This window comes from Phyllostomus hastatus, unplaced genomic scaffold (assembly GCF_019186645.2).
Source record: "Phyllostomus hastatus isolate PE091 unplaced genomic scaffold, TTU_PhHast_1.1 phas_scaffold_216, whole genome shotgun sequence".
In the NCBI taxonomy this organism is placed as follows: Eukaryota; Metazoa; Chordata; class Mammalia; order Chiroptera; family Phyllostomidae; genus Phyllostomus; species Phyllostomus hastatus.
The window spans coordinates 10,928,452-10,953,236 of NW_025334018.1; the positions used below are offsets into that span (position 1 = coordinate 10,928,452).

Consider the following 24,785-nt stretch of genomic DNA (forward strand, 5'->3'; position numbering starts at 1 on the left):
GAAAACTGGATATCTACATGCAGAAGAATGACATTGGACCCTTATCTTACACCATATTTAAGTGTCAACTCAAAATGTAGTAAAGATTTAAACACAAGACCTGAAACTATAAAACTGCTAGAAGAAAATGAAGGGAAAAGTTTCCCAACATTAATTTTGGGCAATAATTTTTGACCCCTAAATGCACAGACAGCAAAATGCAAAAAATAGACAAGTGAGACTGCATCACACTAAAACACTTGTGCATAGCAAAATAAATAATCAACGGAGTGAAAAGACAGTCTCCAAAATGGAAGAAAATATTTGCAAACTATATATCTGATAAGGAGTTAATACCCCAGACATATAAGTAAGAAAACAAATTATTTGATTTTTTAAAATGGGCAAAGGACCTGAATTGACATTCCATACAAGTGGCCAACAAGTATATGAAAAGATGCACAACATCACTAGTCATTAGGGAAATGCAAATTAAAACCATGAGAAAGCACCTCACATCTATTATAAGGGTTGACAAAGATAACAAGTGTTGGTGAGAATGTGGAGAAAAGGGAACCCTTGTTCACTGTTGGTGGGAATATAAATTGGTATGGCCATTATAGAAAACAGTATGGAAGTCCCTAAAAAATTAAAAATTAGCAATCAAAGAGTATCACATCTGGATATATAGCCAAAGAAAACGGAATCAGTGTCTGGAAGAGATATCTACACCTCCATGTTCACTATTCATAACACGCAAGATATGTTGACAACCTAAGTGTCTGTTTATAGATGAACAGATGAAGAACATGTAGCATATATTCACAATGGAGTGTTACTCAGCAATGAAAAAAAGGATATTCTACCATTTTCAACATGAATCAACCTAGAGGACATTATGCTAAGTGGCATAAGCCAGACACAAAAAGACAAATTCTGCAGGATCTCACGGGTCCTTATATGTGGATTCTAAAAACATTGCACTCATAGAAGCAGAACATAGAATGGTGGCTGCCAGGGGCGTGGGGGAGGGGAAAAATGGGGAGATGTTGGTCTAAGGGTACAAAGCTTCCGTTATGCAGGATGAATAAATTCTGGAGATCCAATGTACAGCGCGGTGACTACAGTTATTTATACTGTATTGTACACTTGAAATTTGCTAAAGGACTTCTGGTCCAGATGGAGGCATAAGCAAACACATCTTTGCACCTTGCACAACTACAGAAAAAATGACAACTAGACTACAAAACAAAGAGGTGATCCCTGGACTGTCAGAAAATTGAGCTGTGTGGAAGTCTGACAACCAAAGATATAAAGAAGCCACATTCATCTAGATGGGTAGGGGGGTAGAGACACGGAGAAGCCTGGGGCCCCAGGAGTGGCCCAGAAAGGTGGCAGAATGGGTGGTCCCATATTCATGTGTGGTGGATAAAAACTGGGAGGGATACCTTGGGAACAAGGGAGCCAAGCCCCCAGACAGACTACCCAGCAGCCTAGAGTTCCAGTTCCAGGAAGATAAAACCCTATAACTTCTGGCTGTAAAAGCTAGTGGGGACTGGGGCAGAGGAAGAGACTGTAGGATTATCAGGGATTCCTCTTAAAGCACTCACATTGACTTAGGACTTATGCAGATCCACCCCCTCTGGAATCAGCACCAGGGCAACAGCCGGAAGAGCACAAGTGGCATACAGGGAGAAAGTGAAGTGACTGGAAACTGGGTGAATGCCAGGAGACAGCTTTCTCCTGGGCACAACTCCAGAAGCTAGGCAGCAGCACTGTCTCCTCTTGAAGCTCCCCCGCCCCTCAACAGAACCACAAAGTAGTGAAACGGATTGCCCTGCCCTAGCGATCACCTAAGGCTCTGTGCCACACAATTTACAGGTGCCTTCTACAATAGGCCACACTACTGAGACAGGGACTCAAAGCAGCTCTATCCAATACACAGAGACAAACACAGGGAGGCTGCCAAATTGAGGAGACAAAGAAATATGGCCCAATTGAAGGGCAGAACAAAACTAAAAAAAAAAAAAAAGAATTAAACAACATGGAGATAACCAACCTATCAGATGCAGAGTTGAAAACATTGGTTATAGGATGTTCAAAAAACTCATTGAGTATGGCAACAGCATAAAAAAGACCTGGGCAGAAATGAAGGTTACATTAAATGAAATAAAGAAAAATCTACAGGGAACCAACAATGGAGGGCATGACACTTAGAGTCAAATCAACAATTTGGAAATAAGGAAGAAACAAAGCATTTAATCAGAATAGCAAAAAGAAAAAATAATTTAAAAAAATGAGGATAGAATAAGAAGCCTCTGGGACATCTCCAAATGTACCAACATCTGAATCATAGGGGGCCAGAAGGAAAAGAGAAAGAGCAAGAAACTGGAAATCTATTTGAAAAAATAATGAAAGAAAACTTCCCTAATTTTGTGAAGGAAATAGACAATGGAAGCACAGGGAGCCCCAAACAAGTTGAATGCAAAGAGAACCACACTAAGACACATCATAATTAAAATACCAAATGTTAAAGACAAAGAGAGAATCTTAAAAGTGGCAAGAGAAAAGGAGACAGTTACCTACAAAGGAGTTCCCATAAGACTGTCAGCTGATTTCTCAGAAGAAACCTTGCAGGCAAGAAGGAACTGGCAAGAAGTATTCAAAGTGATGAAAAGCAAGGGTCTATAACGTAAGATGACTCTACCCAGCAAAGCAATCATTTAGAATGGAAGGGCAGAGAAAGTGCTTCCCAGACAAGGTAAAGCAAAAGGAGTTCATCATCACCAAGCCATTATTATATGAAATGTTAAAGGGACTTATTTAAGAAAAAGATCAAAACTATGAACATTAAAATGGGAAAAAATTTACAAGTATCAACAACTGAATCTAAAACAAAACAAAACAAAACAAAACATGCAAACAGCCAGAACAGGAACAGAATAATAGGTAGGAGATCATGGAGGGTTATCAGCTGGGAGGGCGAAGAGGGAGAATGTCGGAAAAGGTGCATGGAATAAGAAGCATAAATGGTAGGTACAACATAGACAGGGGGCGGTAAAGAACAGTGTAGGAGATGGAGATGCCGAAGAACTTACATGTACAACCCATGGATATGAATTGAGGGGAGGATTGCCGGAGGCAATGGGGGTACCAGGTACAGGGGAGCAAAGGGGAAAATACTAGGTGAACTGTAATAGCATAATCAATAAATATATTTTAAAAAAAGAAGTCTGCTGAAGGAGTTGATCTTAAGCGTCCTCACCACACGCGCACACACACACACTCACACACAAACACAAAGTAATTCTGTGAGGGGTGAGTATGTTAATTAGCTTGACTGTGGTAATCACTTCACAATGAACACATATGTTAAAACATCATGTTGTACACCTTAAATATACACATATAATTTTTACTTATCAAAATAATTAAAGAAAAATACAGACTGTTTTACATTTAAAACAATTGTTTCCAAAGAGGAGAAATAAAAGCATATCTGATATGTCCCCTTAGGGCTCGCTGATTATAAATTGGACACTTGAGGCCAATAGGACAATTTTTTAAAAATTCTCATCTGAGGACGGTTTTTCGTTGCGTTTTAGAGAAAGATGGAGGGGCAGAGAGAAACACCAATGTGCAAGAGATGCACTAATTGGTTGCCTCTCATACATGCCCGAAGAGGGGATGGTCCTCCCCTGGACGGGGTGGGAGGCTGGGGGCGGTCAAACCTGCAACATAAATATACGATCAGACCAGAAATTGAACCTACAACCTTTCGGTTATGGGATGATGCTCTAACCAACCAAGCCACACTGGCCAGGGCACCAACAGGATGATTGTTAGTGGAATAGAATAACACTCTTGCTTTAAAAAGGAAAGGAAGGAAGGAAAGAAAGAAAGAAAGAAAGAAAGAAGGAAGGAAGGAAGGAAGGAAGGAAGGAAGGAAGGAAGGAAGGAAGGGGAGGAAGGAAGAGGAGGAAGGAAAGAAAGAAAGAAGGAAGGAAGGAAGGAAGGAAGGAAGGAAGGAAGGAAGGAAGGAAGGGGAGGAAGGAAGGAAGGAAGGAAGGGGGAGGAAGGAAGGAAGGAAGGAAGGAAGGGGGAGGGAGGAAGGAAGGGGAGGAAGGAAGAGGAGGAAGGAAAGAAGGAAAGAAAGGGAGGAAGGAAGGAAGGGAGGAAGGAAGGAAGGAAGGAAGGAAGGAAGGAAGGAAGGAAGGAAGGGAAGGAAGGAAGGGGAGGAAGGAAAGAAGGAAGGAAAGGGAGGAAGGAAGGAAGGGAGGAAGGAAGGAAGGAAGGAAGGAAGGGGAGGAAGGAAGAGGAGGAAGGAAAGAAGGAAAGAAAGGGAGGAAGGAAGGAAGGGAGGAAGGAAGGAAGGAAGGAAGGAAGGAAACCTCCAATGGTCATCCATTGGATCACCACTGTCAGCATGGATATAAATGGCTTTAGTGAGCTGCTCTTACTGCACCAAGCCTGTTTAGAGAGACCTAGAATTACAGCCGAATTCTGATGGCAATGCCAATGGATCATGAAGAGTGACACCACTGCAAGTTGAAAAGGGGTCGGGTGAAAGGAAATCCCATCACTGACTGAGATGAGATGTCACACTGGACACTACAGTTATTCTGAGGCCCGGGTGTCTGAGGGACACAGCTGTCCTCAAAGGCCAGCTCCACCCCTCAGCGGCTGGGTGACCTCAGGCAGAGCATACAGCCTGTCTTGTGGGATCTGCTGAACTGTTCCACAGGTCAGCCCCCACAATCCCTCCTGTGGACAGAGCCGAAAACTGAATGTCTTACATGCACCACCCATGGATATGGACAACGGTGTGGGGTTTACTGTGGGAAGGGGGGCCTGGGGGAGGGGGGCACAAGGGGGAAAATCGGGACAATTGTAATAACATAAACAATTTTTTTAAAATAAATGCACTCAATTTTCTTCTTTTTTTTTAAATTTTATTCATCCATTTTTAGGGAGGGAAGGGAGGAGGGAGGGAGAGAGAGAGAGAGAGAGAAACATCAATGTGCAGTTGCTGGGGGTTATGGCCTGCAACCCAGGCATGTACCCTGGCTGGGAAATTGAACCTGGGACACTTTAGTTCCCAGCCCGTGCTCAATCCACTGACCTACGCCAGCCAGGGCTAACATAAACAATTTTTAAAAAAACCTCAATGTCTCTCTTTTACTTACACTTCCCAGATGTCAAAAGGAAAATTTACTCAAGCTCCCTAAACAATTTTTTTCAGATTCAACAAAAGACTGGACAAAAACAACAAGTTATCCCGTAAGTAACTACTACCAGCAAAATCAATGAATTTTCTGAGATCGTTACCTGCCGGCTGGATCCTCAGCGTGGTTTGCTCTGTCTGCTTTTTCGTGATGGCAGTCCAGGTCTCGTCCGGGTCCTGAATCCATTCAGTCGCCTCACAGAAGAGCCGGCCCTGGTCCGAGGGCCGCAGGCTCCCCACGGACAGCCGGAAGGTGGCGGCCCCAAGCTTGTCGAGCCGCACGTCACCAACCTTGAACCTCTCTGTGTACGAGGGGCCGGGCATCACCATGAAATCTCTGGAGAGGGAAATAATCTCGGTGGCTGGGCTGTGTCCATCCCGCATCAGGTACCAGGTGACAGAGAGGTGGGTGTGCTGAGCGGTGGCTTTGGCTGCCTCGCAGGTAAGTTCCAACGGCTCACCTTCCTCCTTCCTGAGGGTCTGGGGACTCATGGCGGCAGAGAGGGTGTCTGGAATCACTGGAAGTGAAGAAATGATGAGACTCGGTTGGCCCCACATCGATCAGACTGGCCTCCTTAGACGAAGATGGTGCCCTGACCCTTCGTCTCTAAATACACGCTTCAAGTTTCTTTTCCAGTAGCCCAGGGTCCCTATTGCCGACGCAAGCGTCAGCATCCGTGCACATGCAGCCGATGGAACGCAGCAAAGCCGATGGCTCACTGACGTGCTGACCCCGACTTTACATGTTTAGCATGAGCTGTGACCAATTTCGCTACTTGGACACAGAGCTTTCAAAGGGGAAAAGCCCCAGGGAGCTAGATGACCTACATTCTGACCCTAAATCTGTCTCTATTTGACTATATGAACTGGAGCAAGTCACGCCACTTTCTTGGGCCTTTATAAAATAAAATTCTGAGGCAATCTGTCATTATCTGCCATTCAGAGCCAAAATGCAACCTTACAAAAGTTTTTTTAAAAGATTTTATTTATTTATTTTTAAAAAGAGGGGAAGGGAAGGAGAAAGAGAGGGATAGAAACATCAATGTGTGGTTGCCTCTTGCATGCCCCGCACTGGGGAACCTGGCCCACAACCCAGGCATGTGCCCTGACTGGGACTTGAACTGGAGACCCTTATGTTCACAGGCCCGTGCTCAATCCACTGAGCTACACCAGCCAGGGCCAAAAGTTTTGATAACTGTCCTACAACCTTATTGTTCTCTCCAGGAAGTCACACAGCCTGAACTTGGGGGAAGGCAATGCTTAGATTCAATCAGGGAATATTGACTGAGCATCTACTCAGGGCTAGCCCCTGTGCAAAGAGCTGAGATAAACATTCCCTTCTCCTGGAGCTCAGGGTGAGGTATGAGAGGCTCATTTACCACATAAATCACCACATAAATGGGTGAGTGCTAGTATTAGTGGTGTGAGTAGAGCATCAAGAGGAAACAAAGATTGGAAAAGTGCCCAAGGCAGTCAGGACAGGTTCCACAGCAGAGGTAATATCTATACTGCGTTTTGACGTATACGTAGGAGTTTGCTAGGTTGAAAAGGGAGTGGTAAGATATTACAGGCAAAGGGACAAGATGGTAACTGAAGAACTGTTACCCTCTCCCTTCAGGTAAATATGCTAGAGAATGGTAGTTTGAAAAGAAGCATTTCCAAGTTAATGACCTACCACCTGTCATATCAATACCAGCTCTTATCCAGTGAAAGTTCTGCCTCCAAGAGGAGACACAACAGGGTGAGAACTCTCAAAGCTTTGACTGATGCTGTTGTTATTATCCATCTATGGGTAGCTGAAGACACGGCCTTGGGAAGATAACACCCTATCTCAATCTTCATGGCAATGTTGATTGGAAAAATTGAGAATGTTAGAAAACAAGAAATACCTCCTTGTGACAAATCTCCAAACTATCCAGAGGGAAACGTGGGATCTTATGCCAAAGCAAACAGCACAATACAAAGCCGTGTCACAGCGCCAGGTATTATGAGGATGGGGGGTCTCCCTCTTGGGTGGGCTAGCAGAGGAGGGCAAACGGCTTACCGTTGAGAGTAGTCTTCGCACTGTAACTCCCATAGTATTCTTGATCGGTGTTCGGGGTGTGACACTCATATTCCCCAGAATCCTTCACCTGGAGCTTTGAGATGTGCAACAAGACTGAGTTGCCTTGGACCCTCTCCACGTAGATGTCCCTGCTTTGCACGCGTCCTGCATACTTCGCATAAGAGAAGGCGGCATCTTTGGTGCTAATGATCTGGATTTCTTGGTCTGGAGCTGTTGGCAGGTAAATAGACCACTGGAAATGCTGCTCAGAAGGTCCCTGGTAGCCAGTGACATTGCAGCCAATGCTGATGGGGTAGCCTTCAGCTCTAAACAGTGGTCCTTTCTGAACTGTTACTTGTCTCTGGCCAATGCTGAGCTTAGCTTGCAAGTAGGAGAAAGAAAGGGGAATAAAAATAGATTAGTGTCCCAGTTCCCAATGTGCCACCTTCTGCAGCTCCCTGTATTACAATTCTAGTAAATGAGATCGTGGGTTATTAACTATAATCAACCCAAATGTTCAACACCTTCTCCAGGCCAAGGAGCAGAAGAAAGGCTTGATGAGGTAATTGTTCTTTTATAACTTTAACTTCCATTGTAATCTCTAGTCTCTTAAAAACAAGTCTAGCTTCATCCACGTAACATGGTCTCTACCACGACACATATCTGCTTATCCAAGTGCACTTATTTTAAAGTAAATATGATGTATGATGATTCACCTTTCCATTAGTTTTTGGGAAAACTCAGCGGGCACTTCTTTAAGCCTCAAAGTCTTAGGTAGCTTTTCTCATAGAAGTGATCAAAAGTCTCCAGTGCTGCCCAGGGGACTACGCTTTCGCCTGTGGGTTGGTTGGAACTATTTGCAGCCCTTGGCCACATCTGATGTAACGTCAGCTAAAATTAGCATCTGAAGAGACAGTGGTACTTCCTTTCTATACTAAGGAGTGATTTTTGTTTTGTAATTTTTAAAAGAGCCACTACAGCTTTATTGAAAAGCTTCATAAAGATGACAGTCAAGTCCAACAGGATCTGGAATCAAAATTTATTTTAGTTCTTCCCTTACCCCTAGTTTTTAGTTGGGACCACTATGGAATGTTTCCTTTTGGGACAAACCTCATGTATTAGATTTAAAGGAGGAACCATTATTAAATGATAATGTGGTGGGAAGTTAGACAGGTATGAGTCCAGTAGGAATGATGGGCCAGGTACTGAAAGGTCACCAGGATGGAAAGCCCTGGGGGCCTAGCAACGGACAACTGTAGGGTGGGACCTCGCCCCCAGGGTGACCTTTCCTCCCTTATCGTATTGCTAGTCTTGGGCTGATGTGTCATATCAGCTGAACTTTCATATCAACAATCAAATGGTAGACCCCTTTAGAGGAAAGACAAGAGGACCAAAAAATAGCCTTATACAAATGCCCTTGCATGACCACTTCCTCAAGCAATAAACCCTAGAGATAACATCTAGACCTCAGCCATGTTTCAGTTCCAGGGCCAGAAAAGCAGCAAGGCCAGGCAGGGCAACACCATGGCTGACAACAGGACCAGCTACATTGACTAATGAACCCCTGCCCTGGTGCTGACCTATCAGTGGAGACCATGACCCTGAAAGGACACACCTGGGAAGCTGATGAATATTCTATTGAGGACCTCCTCTGGGACCTCCCCTAAGATCCCCATCTCTAAAAGCCCTTAGGATGAAGGACCCAGCGGCTCTCTGGCTCTCTCTCTCCCTCCCTTTTCCCCTCACTGACCCCTACACCACCCCCCAAGTTCCAAGGGCCCTTCTTTTGCCTCTGTAACTTGCTTCCTGAGCCATTTCTCCTACAGCTCATTTCTTCTACCTCTGTGACTTTCTAAATAAACTTTCTCTTATAGTTTGAGTCTTGCCTTTGAATTCTTTCTTAACCAGTACTCAAGCACCGAGGTTTCTGAACCGAGGCTTAATCGAACATAATGTTCTGGCGCTGTTTCACTGCCAATAGAAACATGTTCTCTGATATACATATTTTCAAAACCAAGCATTTCGCAGAAATTAAAATGTTTATTTATTATGGTCATTTTAAAGGCTAGTTTGTATTACAGAATGAACAAAGACCAGATGACAGAGATGCCACAGGGTGAGCTAGATCCTTCCCCAGGGCCAAGGGCCAGCGGGAGGGGAAGGTGGAGAGACAGCAGGAGAGGTCACAGGTTGGGAGAGCTGGTCTGAAGGAATGAACAGAATTTGGGTTATAAGAAGATATGAAAGAAGCAGAGCATCTGTCGAATCTTATGACTCTACAGGACAAAGAGTGGAGGAGACTGAAGGGGAAGAAAGTGAGAGAGGAAAAATGACATTACCAAGACCATGTTAAGGCTGAGGATAGAAATTCTGGAATGAAAACAATTCTGATAGAAGGAGCCTCAAAAAGTGGGCAGAGAGGGTAAGTGGTCACGTGATACAGTCACCTGCAAACCGCATATACATGCTCAATGCAAAACTCACACAAACATCCAACCGACCAATCAGCCAACCACACACATTTCTGGTACTAATTTAAAATACACTAATTTATTCATAAATTTCAATTTTCTATTTATTTTATATTTGTATTATGCCTAGAAAAAGAAGTTAGACCAACTGAGAAATTTGCTTTTTAATTATTTATTTATTTATTTTTAGAGAGGGAAGGGAGGGAGATAGAGAGAGAGAGGGAAGCATCAATGTGCGGTTGCTGGGGGTCATGGCCTGCAACCCAGGCATGTACCCTGGCTGGGAATCAAACCTGCGACACTTTGGTTCGCAGCCCGCACTCAATCCACTGAGCTATGCCAGCCAGGAGAAAATTTTAAATTACTGCTTACCAAAAAAAGTTCCACTAGAAAGGCATTTGGGAACACCTTTGACAAAGCCCACCAGCCCTACACCTGTATCTTAGAGAACCCTGTGCCCTATGCACCAGGCTGCCCATGAAAGAACGTCCACCACTGTCCTGTTCATTACAGCCGCAAACTAGAGACACCCATGTGTCCATCAACAGTAGAACAGGTGAACTCAGTGCATACATGAACTGGAATATCATACAGGGATGAAAGTGGATGGCCCTTGCCAGGTGGCTCAGTTGGTTGGAGCATCACCCTGTACAACAAAAGGTTGCAGGTTCAATTCCCAGTCAGAACACATATCTAGGTTGTGGGTACAGGAGGCAACTGATGGGTGTTTCTCTTTCTCTCTCCCCCTTCCTCTCTCTCTAAAATCAATAAACATATCCTTGAGTGAGGATTAAAAACAGAAGTTAAAGTGGATAAATGCAACTAGTTGCAATAATATGAATAACCATGTTTAATAAAAGATGCAAAATACTTTTGAATCTTTTCAACTGTACAGAGAATGATTCTACTCTTTATAAAGTTTTAAAACAGGTAAAACTATGCTGTATTATTTAGTGATACAAACATACTGGGCAAAAAAAAAAATTAAAGAGAGAAAGAAAAGCTAGGAAGTGGTTACCGTGAGTCAGAAAAGTGACGGTGCGTGGGGTGCGGAACCTTGATCTAGAGGGGGTGCATGGCAGGATGGTGGGTGCTGTAGAGTCCTAGCAACATTCTACCCATTTCTTGACCTGGATAGTCATTACACAGACTTTACTCTTCACTTATTTGTTCAACTGCACATTTATGTTCCACTAACTTATCTTTTGTGTCATATTTCACAATAAAAATGTCTTTAAAAAATATGGTTTCTGAGGTACCGCTAACCTGTTTATATCAGGGCATGTTTCCACCACATTATTTTTGGTAGCTAGGAAACACCAACATTTTGCGTGGCTTTTCAGAGAGATGGGTATACCGCACTGAGAACACTTTATTGTGAAAACTAGCATTTCCTTTTCTCCGGCTTTATTTGCTAATTCAATAAGTATTTATTCAACCACTAACAGTATTTCTGATGCTTCAGGAACCAAGATACAAAGATGAGTTTGAGATCATCTCTGACTTATTAATTTTATATTTTGGTCAAGTAGGGTAATAGTCCTCATAGAGAGATACGATAAAAATGCTTTTAGGAATTTGAAGCAAGAAGAGATTATATTTTTTGAGGAGGGAAATAGGTCAGGTTTATAAAAGAGACAATGTTAGAAATGGACTTTAGGGAATTGAAAAGACTGTGACAATTTAAGTGGGGAGACAGGGTCTCTTAGGTAACCCGACTTCACCAAAGAGACTGAATGAGTGGGAATCAAAAGACCTGTTAAAGGAAATAGGGAGTAATCAGTTAGATTAGGGGACGGACCACATGAAGATTAATTAACAGAAGAAGGTAAGACTAGGTAGGACATTTGAGTCCAGAACACGAAGGACTTGACTTTCATGATTAAATGTCTGAACTTGATTGATTAGGCCATGGGAAATCCACTGGAAGTGTTTGAAAGGTCTTAGGGAAATGAACCTGATGGTTGCATGTAGGATGATGGAAATTGGAAACAGATATGAGTTCATTATTGCAGCCCAGGAGAGAAGTGACAAAGGCAATAGGAATGGCAAGAAAGGGACGACGATTTATTGAATTGGCCAAAAAATTGGTTTAGTTTTTTTCTGTAAAATAAAAGACACATTTTTCACTTTCACCAATAACTTTATTAATTTGGATATTTTGAGTATGTCAGCTATCTCCTGCATGGTATAACACTGATTGTTCTCAATTAATGTCTCAATTCGATCATTATCAACTTCAACTGGTCTACCTGAGTGTAGAGTATCATCCAGTGAGGAATCTCTAGCATGGAACTTCACAAACCATTTTCGACATATTCGATCAGTCACGGCACCTTCTCCATACATTGCACAAATCCTGTTTTACATTTCAGTTGTGTTTTTACCTCTCTTGAAATAATAAAGCATAATATCCCGAAAATGTTACGTATTTTCTTCAATCTTCAGTATTAAAATGGCTACACAAAAACTCACCAATTGTGATGTTTTTTGTAAAAAGTGCACTCTGATATGACAGCTGTCACAACACAATCTAACAAAATTGTTTCAAATGAAGTTAAAGACAATGAAGCAGTACTAGAGCCATCTTACAGAAAAAAACCAACGAACTTTTTGACCAAGACAATAGAAGCCACTGTGGTGATAAAATCTACTTTTTCAGGGTCTTGGGTGCTTGGAGGTGATAGAGTGAAAGGAGGGGGTGGAAGGTAGGAGGAAATACAAGATAATGCCCAGGTTTTGTGAGGGTGACTGGGAGGAAAGTGGTGCTGTGTAACAGAAATAAGGACATCAGGAAGAGTTACTGTTGTGTGTTCAAAGGTGAGGAAGAAGATAATGCAATTAGTCTCAGAAATACTAAATTTGATCATTCATGGACTAAACAGGAAAGATATCTATCAAATATTCGGAAACATTTAAATATGTATATCGGTGCTTTAAAGTCTTCAACCCTTTGAAAATACATATATTTTCATCCTTTCAAGAACTCTATGATAATTCCATATTTAGCAATGTCAAAACTTGTAAACATTTGAGCCACAGTTGAAGCTAGATTTGCAAATGCCAAATCTCTGGCTGTCTCTGTGGTTTCTCATGCCTTCGCGTAAGTGCTTGTTTGTAGCTAGGGAGAGCTCTGGGCTAGGGATACAAATTAAGCCGGTTACATAGTAATAGTGGGAAGTGTTAGGGAATATAAGGAAGAGGGCTAAAGAGAGACTACTAGAAAATCTCTTTATTTAGGGGGTTAGATGAAGAACAAGGTCTATTGAAGGGAGTTAGGGAGATGAAAGGGCAGCCAGGACAGTGACTTGGAAACCAAAGGAGGCAAAACGCTCCAATAAGGAAGGGCTCGTCAGCCCTGCGGACTGCCGCTGAGGCTGAGGAGTCTAAAGGGAAAGCAAAGCATTTCAGTGTAATGATGAGGGTGTCAGTGGAGACCTTTGTAGAAGAGATTTCTGTCAAGCAGAAGCAGCAGATTTCAAGGGTCACAAGCCAACAGAGGAAGTGTAAACTACCGTATTTTTCCATGTATAATGCACACCCACGTTTCAGTACTAATTCCTGGGTATAATGTGCATCCTTATTTTTCCCTCAAAAATGTGGGCAAAAAGTGTGCATTATACACAGAAAAATATGGTCCTTCAAGAAGGTTCATGGAGAAGGGAAGAAGAGGAATAAGATGGCAGCTGGAGAGTCGTGGTGGACTGAGCACCTACTCAGTGCTGGGTAGGGAGCAGCACTGAGGGTCAGGCTGGACGCAGGGACCATTGAGAGACGGATGATGACGGAGAAAGGATGAAGTAAGTTCCTGTAGAGGTGTGAGGTCAAGACCACGACTGGGATGGTACCGCTTTCTCAGAAAAGCAGAAGACATTGCGTAGAGGTTTCACGGGTATTTTTGAAGTTGGAAGGAATAAAGAGACCAATTGAAATGTCTATGCGTTGCAATCATACGCGGAAGCACTTGATTTCAAATATATTCTCTGTGGGGTGTGCGGTACATGTTCCTCCTCCTCCTAAAGAACAAAATACCTCGGAGGACTGTCCCATTGCTTCCTCTTTTGATGGAGCAGTCAGATTCCCTTGCACAGCAGCTGCGGGTCTCACTGACTGATGGGCACACAGCGTGGTGCCGACACACCACATCGGACTCATACATTTGAAACGAGAAGAATTCCTCAACAGTGTTGGCTTTTTCAAAACAATCACTGGAACAGCCAAATTTGCCATTCCAGTATTCTTTGAATGGAAGCCTTTAGGTTGAACCACAGAAAGTGGCTCATATTTGACCATTTCCGATAAACAAAAACAGCAACTTCAAATGATTCCACCTAATAGCAATCCTGTCTAGAGAACATACCCTTCTTTTCTTTACACATACAAAAACCTATACGCGTGAAGGCTGGGAGAACTTCCACCCATAATTCTGTGGATTTTTTTTCATGACTACAGTTTCAGTAAAACAACCAATATCCCCACCCCAGGACCCTCCCATGTTAATGGCTTTTATTTGTAGGGCATGTAGTTAGGGTGAGGGGTGACAGATCAAGTATGCAAAACTATGGGCTAGATCCAGGAGCTCATTCACCCGTGATACTGACCTCATCTAGCACAATACAACAGGATTCATGTTTACAAAAATATAAATAAATTAGGACAAAGCACATCTTTGCTAAATGATGCAATCAATCAATTTGTCATCACCTAATTCCTTTCATTCACCCCTCAATATCCGTGATGACCAATAGCAGGCTTCTGAAGTTTTTTCAAGTTACTTCCTGATTTAAGTGTTCTTCACATAAAAACTGTGGTTCTATACACAATCAGCGGTGAGGATGAGTCAGAATTTAGAAGAAGGAAATATACAGTCCAGCACCAAAATAATGCCCCGTTTTTATTACAAAATCATAAGCGTGTGCTTCTGTAACAGGACAGTATCACACTCAAGCACACCCTATGATATTGTAGGTGAAATGTTCAAATTAAAACTATAAATTATTACACTTGTATTATTACCCTACCACCTACACTCAAGCAGGCATTATTTCTGCCAGACCCTGTATATAACCCAGAGTAGGCCATTGTTTAAGTGGATTAAAGAAAAGATGCTAGTATTTCTGAACTTTTTGAACTGTGGTTACTACTTTCTTTCCCCAGAACTTCCAGCATGCTCAGAGAGAGAGGGAGACAGACAGACAGACAGACAGAGACAGAGACAGAGAGAGAATCTGTAATTGTCTGACTTGCCCAATATAAGCCCAGCTTCCCCCTACGTACAGGCCAAACACATGCCCCAAACTGACAAAGCGCATACACTCGCAGGGGTGTCCAACCTGCCACCCGCAGGCCGCATGCGGCCCAGGACGACTATGAATGCAGCCCAACACAAAATTGTAAATTTACTTAAAACCCTTTTTTTGCTCCTTAGTTTTCATTAGTATTAGTGTATTTAATGTGTGCTCAAGACAACTCTTCTTCTAGTGTGGCCCAGAGATGTAAAAAGTTGGGCACCCCTGCGACTAGAGCATCACACTCAGACAGCTGAACAGCACAAACAGGGCCCCATTCGCCAACGGTCCCCAAGAGCCCTCCCCTGCAAGCCCTCCCCCACTAGCCATCAACACCTCCCAGGCCGGTTCAGTGGACACCGATCACCCAGCACGTAGTCCTAGTGATTTTCCACCAGGCCACCTCTCAACCGGTCCAGCCCGGATCTGACCCTCGACTCACATTACCCAATGTCCCTTGCATCATGAGCCCGGCTGAACTCAAGCCAATGTCTATTAGGTACCTCCTTGGCTGAACACTGCATGCTTTTTGAGCTTAGCCACAGCCCTGGTCACACCGGCTGTAATTTGCTCTAGTTCCGCTGGGGCTCCCTCCAGTCATTCAAACCCCTGCGCTCACCCAGTCCCGTCTCTGTAAAGCAGCCCTCAGCCTGGTCCACACATGGGATTAAAGGGGCCATAAACCTGGGCGGAGGGGAAAAAAACCCTACTCTTATATTTTCACTGATCTTCCTGGAAATTTAGTATTTCCTTCAGTCATGAATGTAGAAACACACCATAAATATTTTCACATCACATCACACTTGCTGCAGGTATCTTGAAATGCTGTTCCTGTTCATTACTGCTTTGAATTTGGTGGTTAACAGACCATCTGTAGGTTGTTATGGAATGTGTAAAGAAACAAATAAATGACTACATCACCAACTATTTAAAAATATTTTGATGCCTGCATTTCAATATGACTGATTCCCCCATAATCCTTTGTATTTTATTTTATGCACTTAAGAAATTATTCTGAGATGGGTCTGCGGGCTTTACCAGATGGTGAAGGTGCCCCCAGCACAAAACAGTACCCGCTCCCTGCTTTAGCTGCTCTGGAACCATGCCATTCCCTGCCCAGTTCACCCATTCTCCCGTTTACCTTCAAATTTCGCCCTCCCCCACCCCGTACTTTCGTGTTCCAGCATGCACAAATGCCCCTGCACTAGCTGAGGCCCCTGCATACGCTTCTCAGCAAAGCCAAGTGAATCTCCCTGGCCCTTCTCAGGCTCTCACTAGTCAACTCCTACTTCAGCCCAGGGGAAGCCCAGAACCTTCTTTTAGCTTAGCCTCAAACTACTAAGTGCTTCCCTGACCTTTCCTTCCATCCCCAAGGCACACTTCCCTTGTCAAGCTCTGACATCAGGCAAACCTTAAGATCACGTCTCAGGCTGGGGAGCTAAGCTCCTTACTATCTCGGGGGATGGGCTAGCCCAGCAAGGCAGGGGAAAGGCAGAGCCAGCACGCATCTGGCATCCCAGACAAGAGTCAGGAATCATTGCCAACACCAGAGACATGCGGCCAGGTTTTTCATGTCGAGACCAAATTGTCCTGTTCCATCACCCAACAGCCCCAGTGACAAGAGGAACATGCAGAATAATGGCACTTACTCAGAAAGAGAAAGAAAGATGCCACACACGAGATGCGTGCCATTCGGACCAGCACAGGTCTTTCCGGGTGGCGTCGGTGAAGCCGCTCAGACGCCGAGTGACAAACGCTATGGTCTCACTGTGAAGGCAGAGAGGAAGCAGTGGTTTCCAGCCCGCTGAGAAACAGAGAGGGCCTGCAGAAAGCCAACTGGTTGCATCATGGTTCTTTGCTAATTGCTCCAATTTGGGTATGTAAGTCATCTTCATGGGTAAGTATATGTTTACACAGATAAAAATGAGAAAATATAGGCCTCGTCTGGGCCACATAGGCATCAGCAGGTATTCAAATGGGAATTTAAGCAAACAATAAATTTTTAAAAAATAAAACAGAAATATATATATTTTTAGCCCCCACCTCTCCTCCCAGCGTGGGAGAGGGAAGGACTGAGAAGTGGCAGAACGTGAACCTGGGGAGACATACGCGACGGTGACGATGGCAGGCCCTCGGGACAGGCTGCTCGGCTTTGCACGCAGATTCTCTGTTTAATAGCCAGGCAACCTTAGAAAAGTTTATTAACCTTAGAAAAGTTTATTAACCTTTTCTAACCCTCGTTTGTAAAATAGTTCATGTACCCTGTAAGATCGCTGTGAGAACTGAATGAACTAATTTACTTAAAACACTTAGAACAATATACGATATCCGGTACCCGGTTTAAGTGCTCAATATATATAAGCTACCATCATTTGACATTTAAGGAAACCTTCTTTTGCCCAGTGTGGGCCTGGGCATCAAGGATGATGGGGGAGTGTCTAGAAGCTGGCGCCGAACTCTAGCCAACTTAATCCCATTCTAGTCCTAGAAGACAAGGGGCGAGCTCACTGAGGACGCCAGTTCCCTCGGTCGAGCCTACATTCAGACAGGTCGAGGGAGAACTGGTCCACTTCAGGCAGACCCCTGGACACATCCAGTCTTCCAACACTGTTTCAGTGCTTCTTTCTATGCTCTGGGTGCGGTGCGAGGCTGTGCTCCTACAAAGGTGTTAGCAACTCAGCCTTGCTTCTCGGCAAACTGCCACTTGGTCAACCAGAATGCCACCTTGAAACCATCACGATCAGTCTGAAACTGAAAGGGAATGGGGGGAAGTTGGTGGGCAGGACAGCTGGGCAGGATGGGCTGGGCTGGTCAAATGAAATATTTGGGAGGAAGGGGCCAGGTACAGTTGGGCAGCAACGGTGCAGCACAAAGAATGTCACACCGGCCGTGACCCCCTGTTGGGGTAAAGGTGGAGGCTGGTGTGAAGGGAGAGGGCCTGGAGAGGTAGGCTGGGCAGATCTTAGTGGGCCGCGCGTGCTAAGAACGTGGCTTTCACCCCATAGAAAGGGGGAGACGTTAAGAGGGGTTTTTGTTTGTTTTGTTTTGTTCTGTTTTGTTTTGTAGCAGAATGGTCTGGCTAGATTTTCCTAAAAAAAAAAAAAAAGAATTTCATATTGCGTGTTGCTAACTGGCTGAAAGACAAGGAAGGAAGGGATATAAGGCCACTTGCAAGCCTTTTGCAGTTTTCTGTATGAGCGATGATGAGGGCCTGAATCAGGGCATTTCACATAAATGCACAGAGGGGAGACAGGCAAAGTAGGAACCGAATACTGGAGCACCTGCTGAAGGAGCAGCACCTTACCAGGTGCTAGAGATGCACATGGAATTAAAGTGGGGCCTCTGGTCTAGGAACCCCCGTTTGTGACAGTGCAGCATGGTGGAGGTGAGCACAAAAGAAAGAACATGCCCAGCTATCACACAAGGGAAATTAGGTGAGGTCCCCTAAAAGATATTACATGCAACTAAAGAGATACAGATATTTGAAGGAAGGAAAGAGAATATCTAATGTAAGGACCATGGGAAAAGGGGCCGGGGGGTTAAAAAAAAAGGGAAGATGGGCCCCACCCACCAGGAGCTTAGAATCTAGTTTAGTAAACAATTGTACATAAGAAATAGTAGCCGTATGAGGAGCATGTGTTGGGTGTCCAAACTATGGTTCTGATGAGAAATACCCTATGAATTAATAGCTGGAGAGATCACTGCAGGCAGAGGGCAGCCACAGTCATTCAGAAAAGGCTGGTTTTAAGTAGGTCCTCGGAGATCTCTTGTGATTTACACAGGCAAAGGAGAGAGGGAAGGACGCTGCAGTAGGGAGAAAGGAAATTGTGTACAGAGATGCAGAGACAGGGCTGTGAAGGTTGTATTTAGGGAACAATTAAAGGGCAGTTTACCTAGAATGGAGATCTCAAGCTACCTCTCCAGATTGCTAACTATAATATCAGTGTGGCCTGAAGTACAAGGATTTGTTCACCATTTCAGTTCAAGTCATGGGTTGCCCCCAGGCATCAAAACTTCAGGCAAACACACTGTGTCAGTTAGTTATTGCTGTGTAACAAACAACCACAAAAACTTTAGTGGCGTGGAGCAGCAAACATTTGTTTTTGTTCACAAGCCTATGCATCTGCTGGCAAGAGCCTGATGGTCTAGGATGACCTTGACTTGGGTCCCCCTCACATTTCTCTAGGACGGTAGCCTGGGCACGTTTTCATGGTGTTAGGGGTCCACAAGAATTAGGGGAAACACATCAGTACTTTTTAAAGCTTCCTCTTGCATCACGACTGCTAACGTCTCACAGATCAAAGCAAGTCATATGGCAAAGTCCAAATGCAAGAGATGGCTTCACAGACTCTCTCTCTTTAGTGACGGAAACTGTAAAAGGAGTGATAAATAGTCTGCCAAGTGCGCTGAAAGGAGAATTCTTTCAGAAACCAGCACTGACTGCAGAGACAACCATTCCCCATAACACAGAGTACCCTGCATTCCTGAAATGCACGCAACCAAGTAAATAGCACGCGACTTCTCACTCCCGGCTGTTGCCCCTTGTTGTTTGTTTCTGTTTTAGTGGCTCCATTTCTGCCAGAATTTAACATGCACAGAGTGAGGGCACTTTTTTCCTAGGGGTGAAAGCAGCTTTCTGTTGTTAACAAAAAAAATGAGAAAGAAAAAATAGAGCCAGCGAGAGAGAGCGTTATTCTACTACCTTGGGAATCGGTGCACTGCCATTGTATCAGCTGAAAGGAATGTAGTTCTTGCCTCAGATGGCGGAAGGGGGCCCATTCTAGACAAAGCAACACAGGAATGTACTACAGAAAAAGAAAAATCCTATTTAAGGTCCTGGAAGATTAATGAAAAGAGATGTTTTTAATTTTTTCCGATGTGACATGCTCGAATATTAACTCTGCAGAATCAGAAATTGCACCCATTGTGCGTTCCTACCCTGGGAATTTAGGCCCGAGAACTACCGATATTTAAACAGAGAACTTTCACATGTGCAGTTTTACAGGATTCCTCAGATTACTATGTGATAGACATTGCTCACCCCATTCGCAGATGAGAAAACTGAGGCTCAGAGGAATCAACTCACCTAGCCAAGAGTGTGTGGCTAGGACACAGCTGCATTCTAAGGCTGCTTCTTACTTGGAGTCAGTGTTTTCTGTGCTACCTTCCAGCTTGCCATTCGTGACTCTCTGAAGGCAGAATGTGTGTCAGCAGGAAGCAGACCATGATTTTGCGCCTTTCCCTACTTGAGCTCTTATCATTCAGACCAGGGTCATGGCTGCCCCGCAGGCTTGGGACTTGCCAAAGTGTATGGGCTGAGCCTTGTGTCTACACGTATGGGACACCAGTGATGCCACAGGAAGGGATCAAATGACCTTTGTCAACTGCCTCAAAGAACAGAGGGAGAAACTGAGGCCTCAAGTGCACCCACGTGTGACTTGGGCCCTGTGATGGAGAAGAATGCCCAGGTCCCTCACTTCCCACTGACCCAGCTTCACCAGGAGCTGATGATTAGCTAACCAAGGCTGGACAGTTTCTCCAGGTGGGTGGCAACTCTTCCTACCTCTGGGGGAAGAGCCTGAACTTGAATCCTACAGGCAGAGAGAGGCAAAGGTGGGGGCCCAGGGAGGGGGTGGGGAGCAGGAGGTGGGGAATGGGGATGGTGGCAGAGGAGCGAGCCACACACGGGATTCCCAGGCCAACTGCTATTTCCGAATGCTCCCTGGGGAAGGGCTCTTCCTTCAATTTCCTATCAGGGATTAAGGGACAACCAGACCTGATTAAGAAAAAAAAAAAAGATGGGGGGCTCCGAATAGGCCCTGAAGAAAGGAAGCGCCCTTTACCTGGGCTCTAGGTCCTCCTACCCCCTTAGATACCGTGCCCATTCATGGCTTCCTGGGCCCACACAGTGGCTCAGGGGCTTCCCACCCTGCTAAATAGACACGCCCTTACCCTGGTTTTAAACTCCCTCCACTCCCCTCCCCTCTCCCAACTTCCGTCTCCCAGTGTTCTGTTCCATTGGATTGCCTAACTCTCTGGCTCTTCAACCCCCTGCAGTCTGGCTTGGTCCCATCCAGGTGTCCAGGGTCACAACAGTGGACACAGCTCAGCTTTGTCTAGCCTTGGTCTTTCTGTGACACCAGGCATCGCCCGCCATTGACAAACCTGCTTAGAACTCTTTGTTTCCTCCTCTGATTCCACTCACTCCCCAGGGTTTTCCCTCACCCCGTCAGAACCCCCTTCTGAGTCTCCTTCCTGCCGGGCCCTCGTTTGCAGCCCAGCCCTGACGTCGTCTTCTCCAGGGCTCTGGCGGCAGCCCTTGGCTCCTCTGAGGTCCCTCATCTGCACACCATCACAAATATATGTTTCTCCACCCCAGCCTCTCCCCAAAGCTCGGGACCATTTATCTAGCTGGGGTGGAACATCTCCACTGGAAGGCCCCGCAGGAAACTCAGGCTTGAGTCTCCAGCTGAAACTGCTACTTCTCTCTCACTGCATTGCCCACTGTGGTTGAAGGCACCGATACCACCCAGCCCCACGGCTGGCTCCACACTCCACATCCAGTTATCAAATTCTATCAGTTCTTCCTACAGTCTTTGCAGGCACACCTCGTCTTATGGTGCTTTGCTTTATTGTACTTCACAGACATTGCATTCTTTACATATCAAAAGCAAAACCCTCTACCAGCAAAAAGATGAGGAATCACTTTATTGCAACGCTTGCTTTGTTGCAGGGCCTGGAGCCAAACCCGCCTTATCTCTGAGATATGCCTGTTAGGAATTCCTTCTACCCATTGCTGTCACAGTTGAGTATGGTTTTTCACCCCGACTAGCGCAGTTGGATTCATCTTGCAGCCTTGCCTGTCCCCACCTCCCCAGCTGCCAGCATAATCTCAAATGCTCACATAGCCATGCACGCTCCTGATTAGTTTTTCAATGGGTCCCCAGATATTTCTAGAGGATCAAGTCCAAACTCTTAGACTTGGCCTTGACAAACTGGTTCGAGGGGACTCTCCTACCACCTCACCCTGCAGACACAAAACCACTGTATTTCTCTGAATATGTCCTACCATCATTTCCCTCTTCAACTTTGCAAATGCTATGCCCTTTGCTCGGAACCTCGCCCCATTCCTACCTGGGAAATGCCCATTCCTTCAAACATTTTAAAATCTCGGTTTGCATCTCCTATGTGAGACCTTTCTTGACACCTCCCATGAGATCCTGGAAGCTGACGACCGGACCTCCTTCCAGCCGTCTCCTGAGTGGTCTCACCCTCCCCCGCCACTGCCAAAGCAATGGTCTCGTCTCCGCCTCACTTTCCGGCTTTCAAGCAGGCACCATGTGGAGCCAGAACCTTCTGGAAGGTGAGCCTTAGGTAGGGCTCCCCACTCCCTTCTCTGTGCTATGACAGTGAACTTCTATAATTTTACTTATTATATGTTATAAAATGATTTATGTACCTGCCTCCCTCTCCTATAAGATCATAAATTTCACGAGGGCAGGGCCCCGTTCTTACTCATCTATCTTATTAAGAAATACTGAATGCCTAACATACTCTGTCCCTGCCGCTGGTGGAGAGATTTAGAACATGTACAGACTTTGGGATCAGATCTGGGTTCACACTGTGAGCAACTTATTTAATTTCTCTAAACCTCAATTTCCTCAACTAGAAGAATGGGGACAGTGACGGCAGACGTCCACTGTCTGACAGTTAGGAGCCGTTGGTTGACCCATGAACAGAAAACGTCCAGTGAGTTGGGGAATACAAAAGTACTCCTGTGTACCCTAACATTTTTACCTTTACCTCAACCGCATACATGCAAACTCATTCCCCAATCTCCACACAAGCCCAGGTTTTCCTGAGTGCGGGTCTGTTGTCTGGGGTTTCCTATGCCGTTTTTGCATAAACCAAACCTGTAATGTCTTTTCTACAAATTTCAGGCTTGATTTCTTTAGAATGGAGTAAGAATTTAAAAAAAAAAAAGCATTTGTGAAGCCAGCGGAGGACAGAGTCCTTCCATGTTTCTGTAATCATCCCCCTGACCTTTTAGAGTTGTTTTGTCTGGACCTAAATCGACAGCATTTTGTAAAAAGCAATTTGCCCTTACTGAGTCTTTCCCAAGAATTCAGTGTTCTTGGGAAAGAACAGTTCACCTGCGAGCTCACCTTTCCTGCGCAGACCAACCAACCTGAGCCCACACCTCCTTCCCCTCCTCTGCTGCGTGTGCACACTCAGGACTACTGTCTCCTGTGCAAATCACCCCAGGGACAGGGACCAGATAACGAGGGACCCCAGAGCCAGCTGGAATTCTCCAAACTAGTCAGTCCTGAGTCTGCTTCCCTGCGCTTGTTCCTTCCCGTAAAGACCACAGTCAAGGCCATTGGTGCCCATGCTGCTCCCTTACTCCCTCTGCTCCGGACAGACCCTGGCGCTTCCCCGGGTGGCCCTCCTCTTGGGATCTGTGAGCATACTGAACTGTCTTTTCAATGGCAGCCACCTGCTGATCTGATGGCCCTGCTCTACCTGAAGAATAAGACCTGTATTTTAAAACAGTGTGCTGTGCACAGCAGTCCGTGGGCCAGAGGACGTGGAGGGGCTGGGAGCTGGAAGACCCAGTTACTTGGAGAGCTGCGGGAGAGCTTCTGCTGCTGCCACCTAGAGGTGACTTGCACCCGTCCAAGTGTGGAGCACACCGTAAGAACCCCAGTGTTGACTGTGGTCACCGCTGGGCGCCAGGGCCACAGCGGTGAATGGTCCCTCTCCGCACGACACTTTTCAGTCTGCCAGAGCATCGGTCAGAGGGGTCCTCGCTTACTCCCAGAGGAGCAGAACGGGCTTCCGGGGGCCTGGAGGGGAAGTGTGAGTCAGATGGAAAGAGATTTAGGCAAACTGTGTGTCAAGCCCTAAGGGCAAGGAAGTGGCTGGTTCCCTGACCTTCGCACAATGCCTGGGGACACAGTGGGCACACAAGCAAGTTTGGGTTTTCAACTTACACTGAGGCAGGAGCAGGTTCAGTGGCGGGTAGGGGACTGCTGAAGACCAGCTCCGACAGTGCCCCCTTTCTGACTCAAGCAGACTCCTCCCTTGCGGCGTGCAGTGCTGGGCCCTTCCCCGCAGCAGAGCGGTCACCGTGCATTTATAAACTGCCAGGACCTGCGCCATGCCTGGAACAGAGCCCATCCCCGAGCAAGGGTAGCAACCAGGACTCGGACCTCATGACCTGAGGTGTCCCCTGCCCAGAACACAAGTGAGGCCCATGGGAGAGTCCATGGGGCATGCCAGCAGGACAGTGGGGCTCTGCACGCTCCCTCCTGTCCAGGCCCCTGAAGCCAGCGGCCGGGGGAGCAGCACTACAAGGGGCCAGCACCTTCTGGGCTGGTTTGGCCCAGGACTGGGTCATGAGTCAGAAAAGCCACACTGTTCCTTCCAGTCACAATATGGCCACAGAACGTCGGTGTTGGTCTCCTGATCTGCAGGGAGGAACAACAGCGAGCTTCTCGTTCCTGACACGGAGCCCTTGGAGGTCAGGAGAATTCCCCGAAAGACCAAGAGACCTCCCTTCCACCAGGTCTGGCCCTCGCCTTCCTGCTCGGTGGGAATCTCAGCGCGATCCTGTGAAGTCCACTTCTTTCATCTTTAGTGAAAATCTGCAATGCCATCTATCATAGGGTTCAATGGGACCAGTAGGTGCTAAAGTGGCAACTGGAATTTAGCCATAATCCCTCAAGCAGAGGAGATGAGAGGGTGACCGGGGCCAATATCACGTTCCTCACACAATG

General features: G+C 45.6%; 1 protein-coding gene across 2 annotated transcripts in view; it reads right to left on the reverse strand.

Moving 5' to 3' along the window:
* CD101 (CD101 molecule) overlaps window positions 1-16,767 on the reverse strand; it is a 39,396-nt gene extending 22,629 nt beyond the window's left edge. The window contains exons 1-3 of one of the 2 annotated variants that reach the window (XM_045817335.1): window positions 16,656-16,767; window positions 7,248-7,628; window positions 5,308-5,712 (exon numbers count right to left, since the gene is read on the reverse strand). In XM_045817335.1, coding sequence (XP_045673291.1) covers window positions 5,308-5,712; window positions 7,248-7,628; window positions 16,656-16,698 — 829 coding nt within the window. In that variant the 5' untranslated portion in view covers window positions 16,699-16,767. Of the gene's footprint in view, window positions 1-5,307; window positions 5,722-7,247; window positions 7,629-16,655 lie in introns of both variants that reach the window. The other variant, XM_045817334.1, reaches the window with a different exon arrangement.
* Window positions 16,768-24,785: the final 8,018 nt, after the last annotated feature.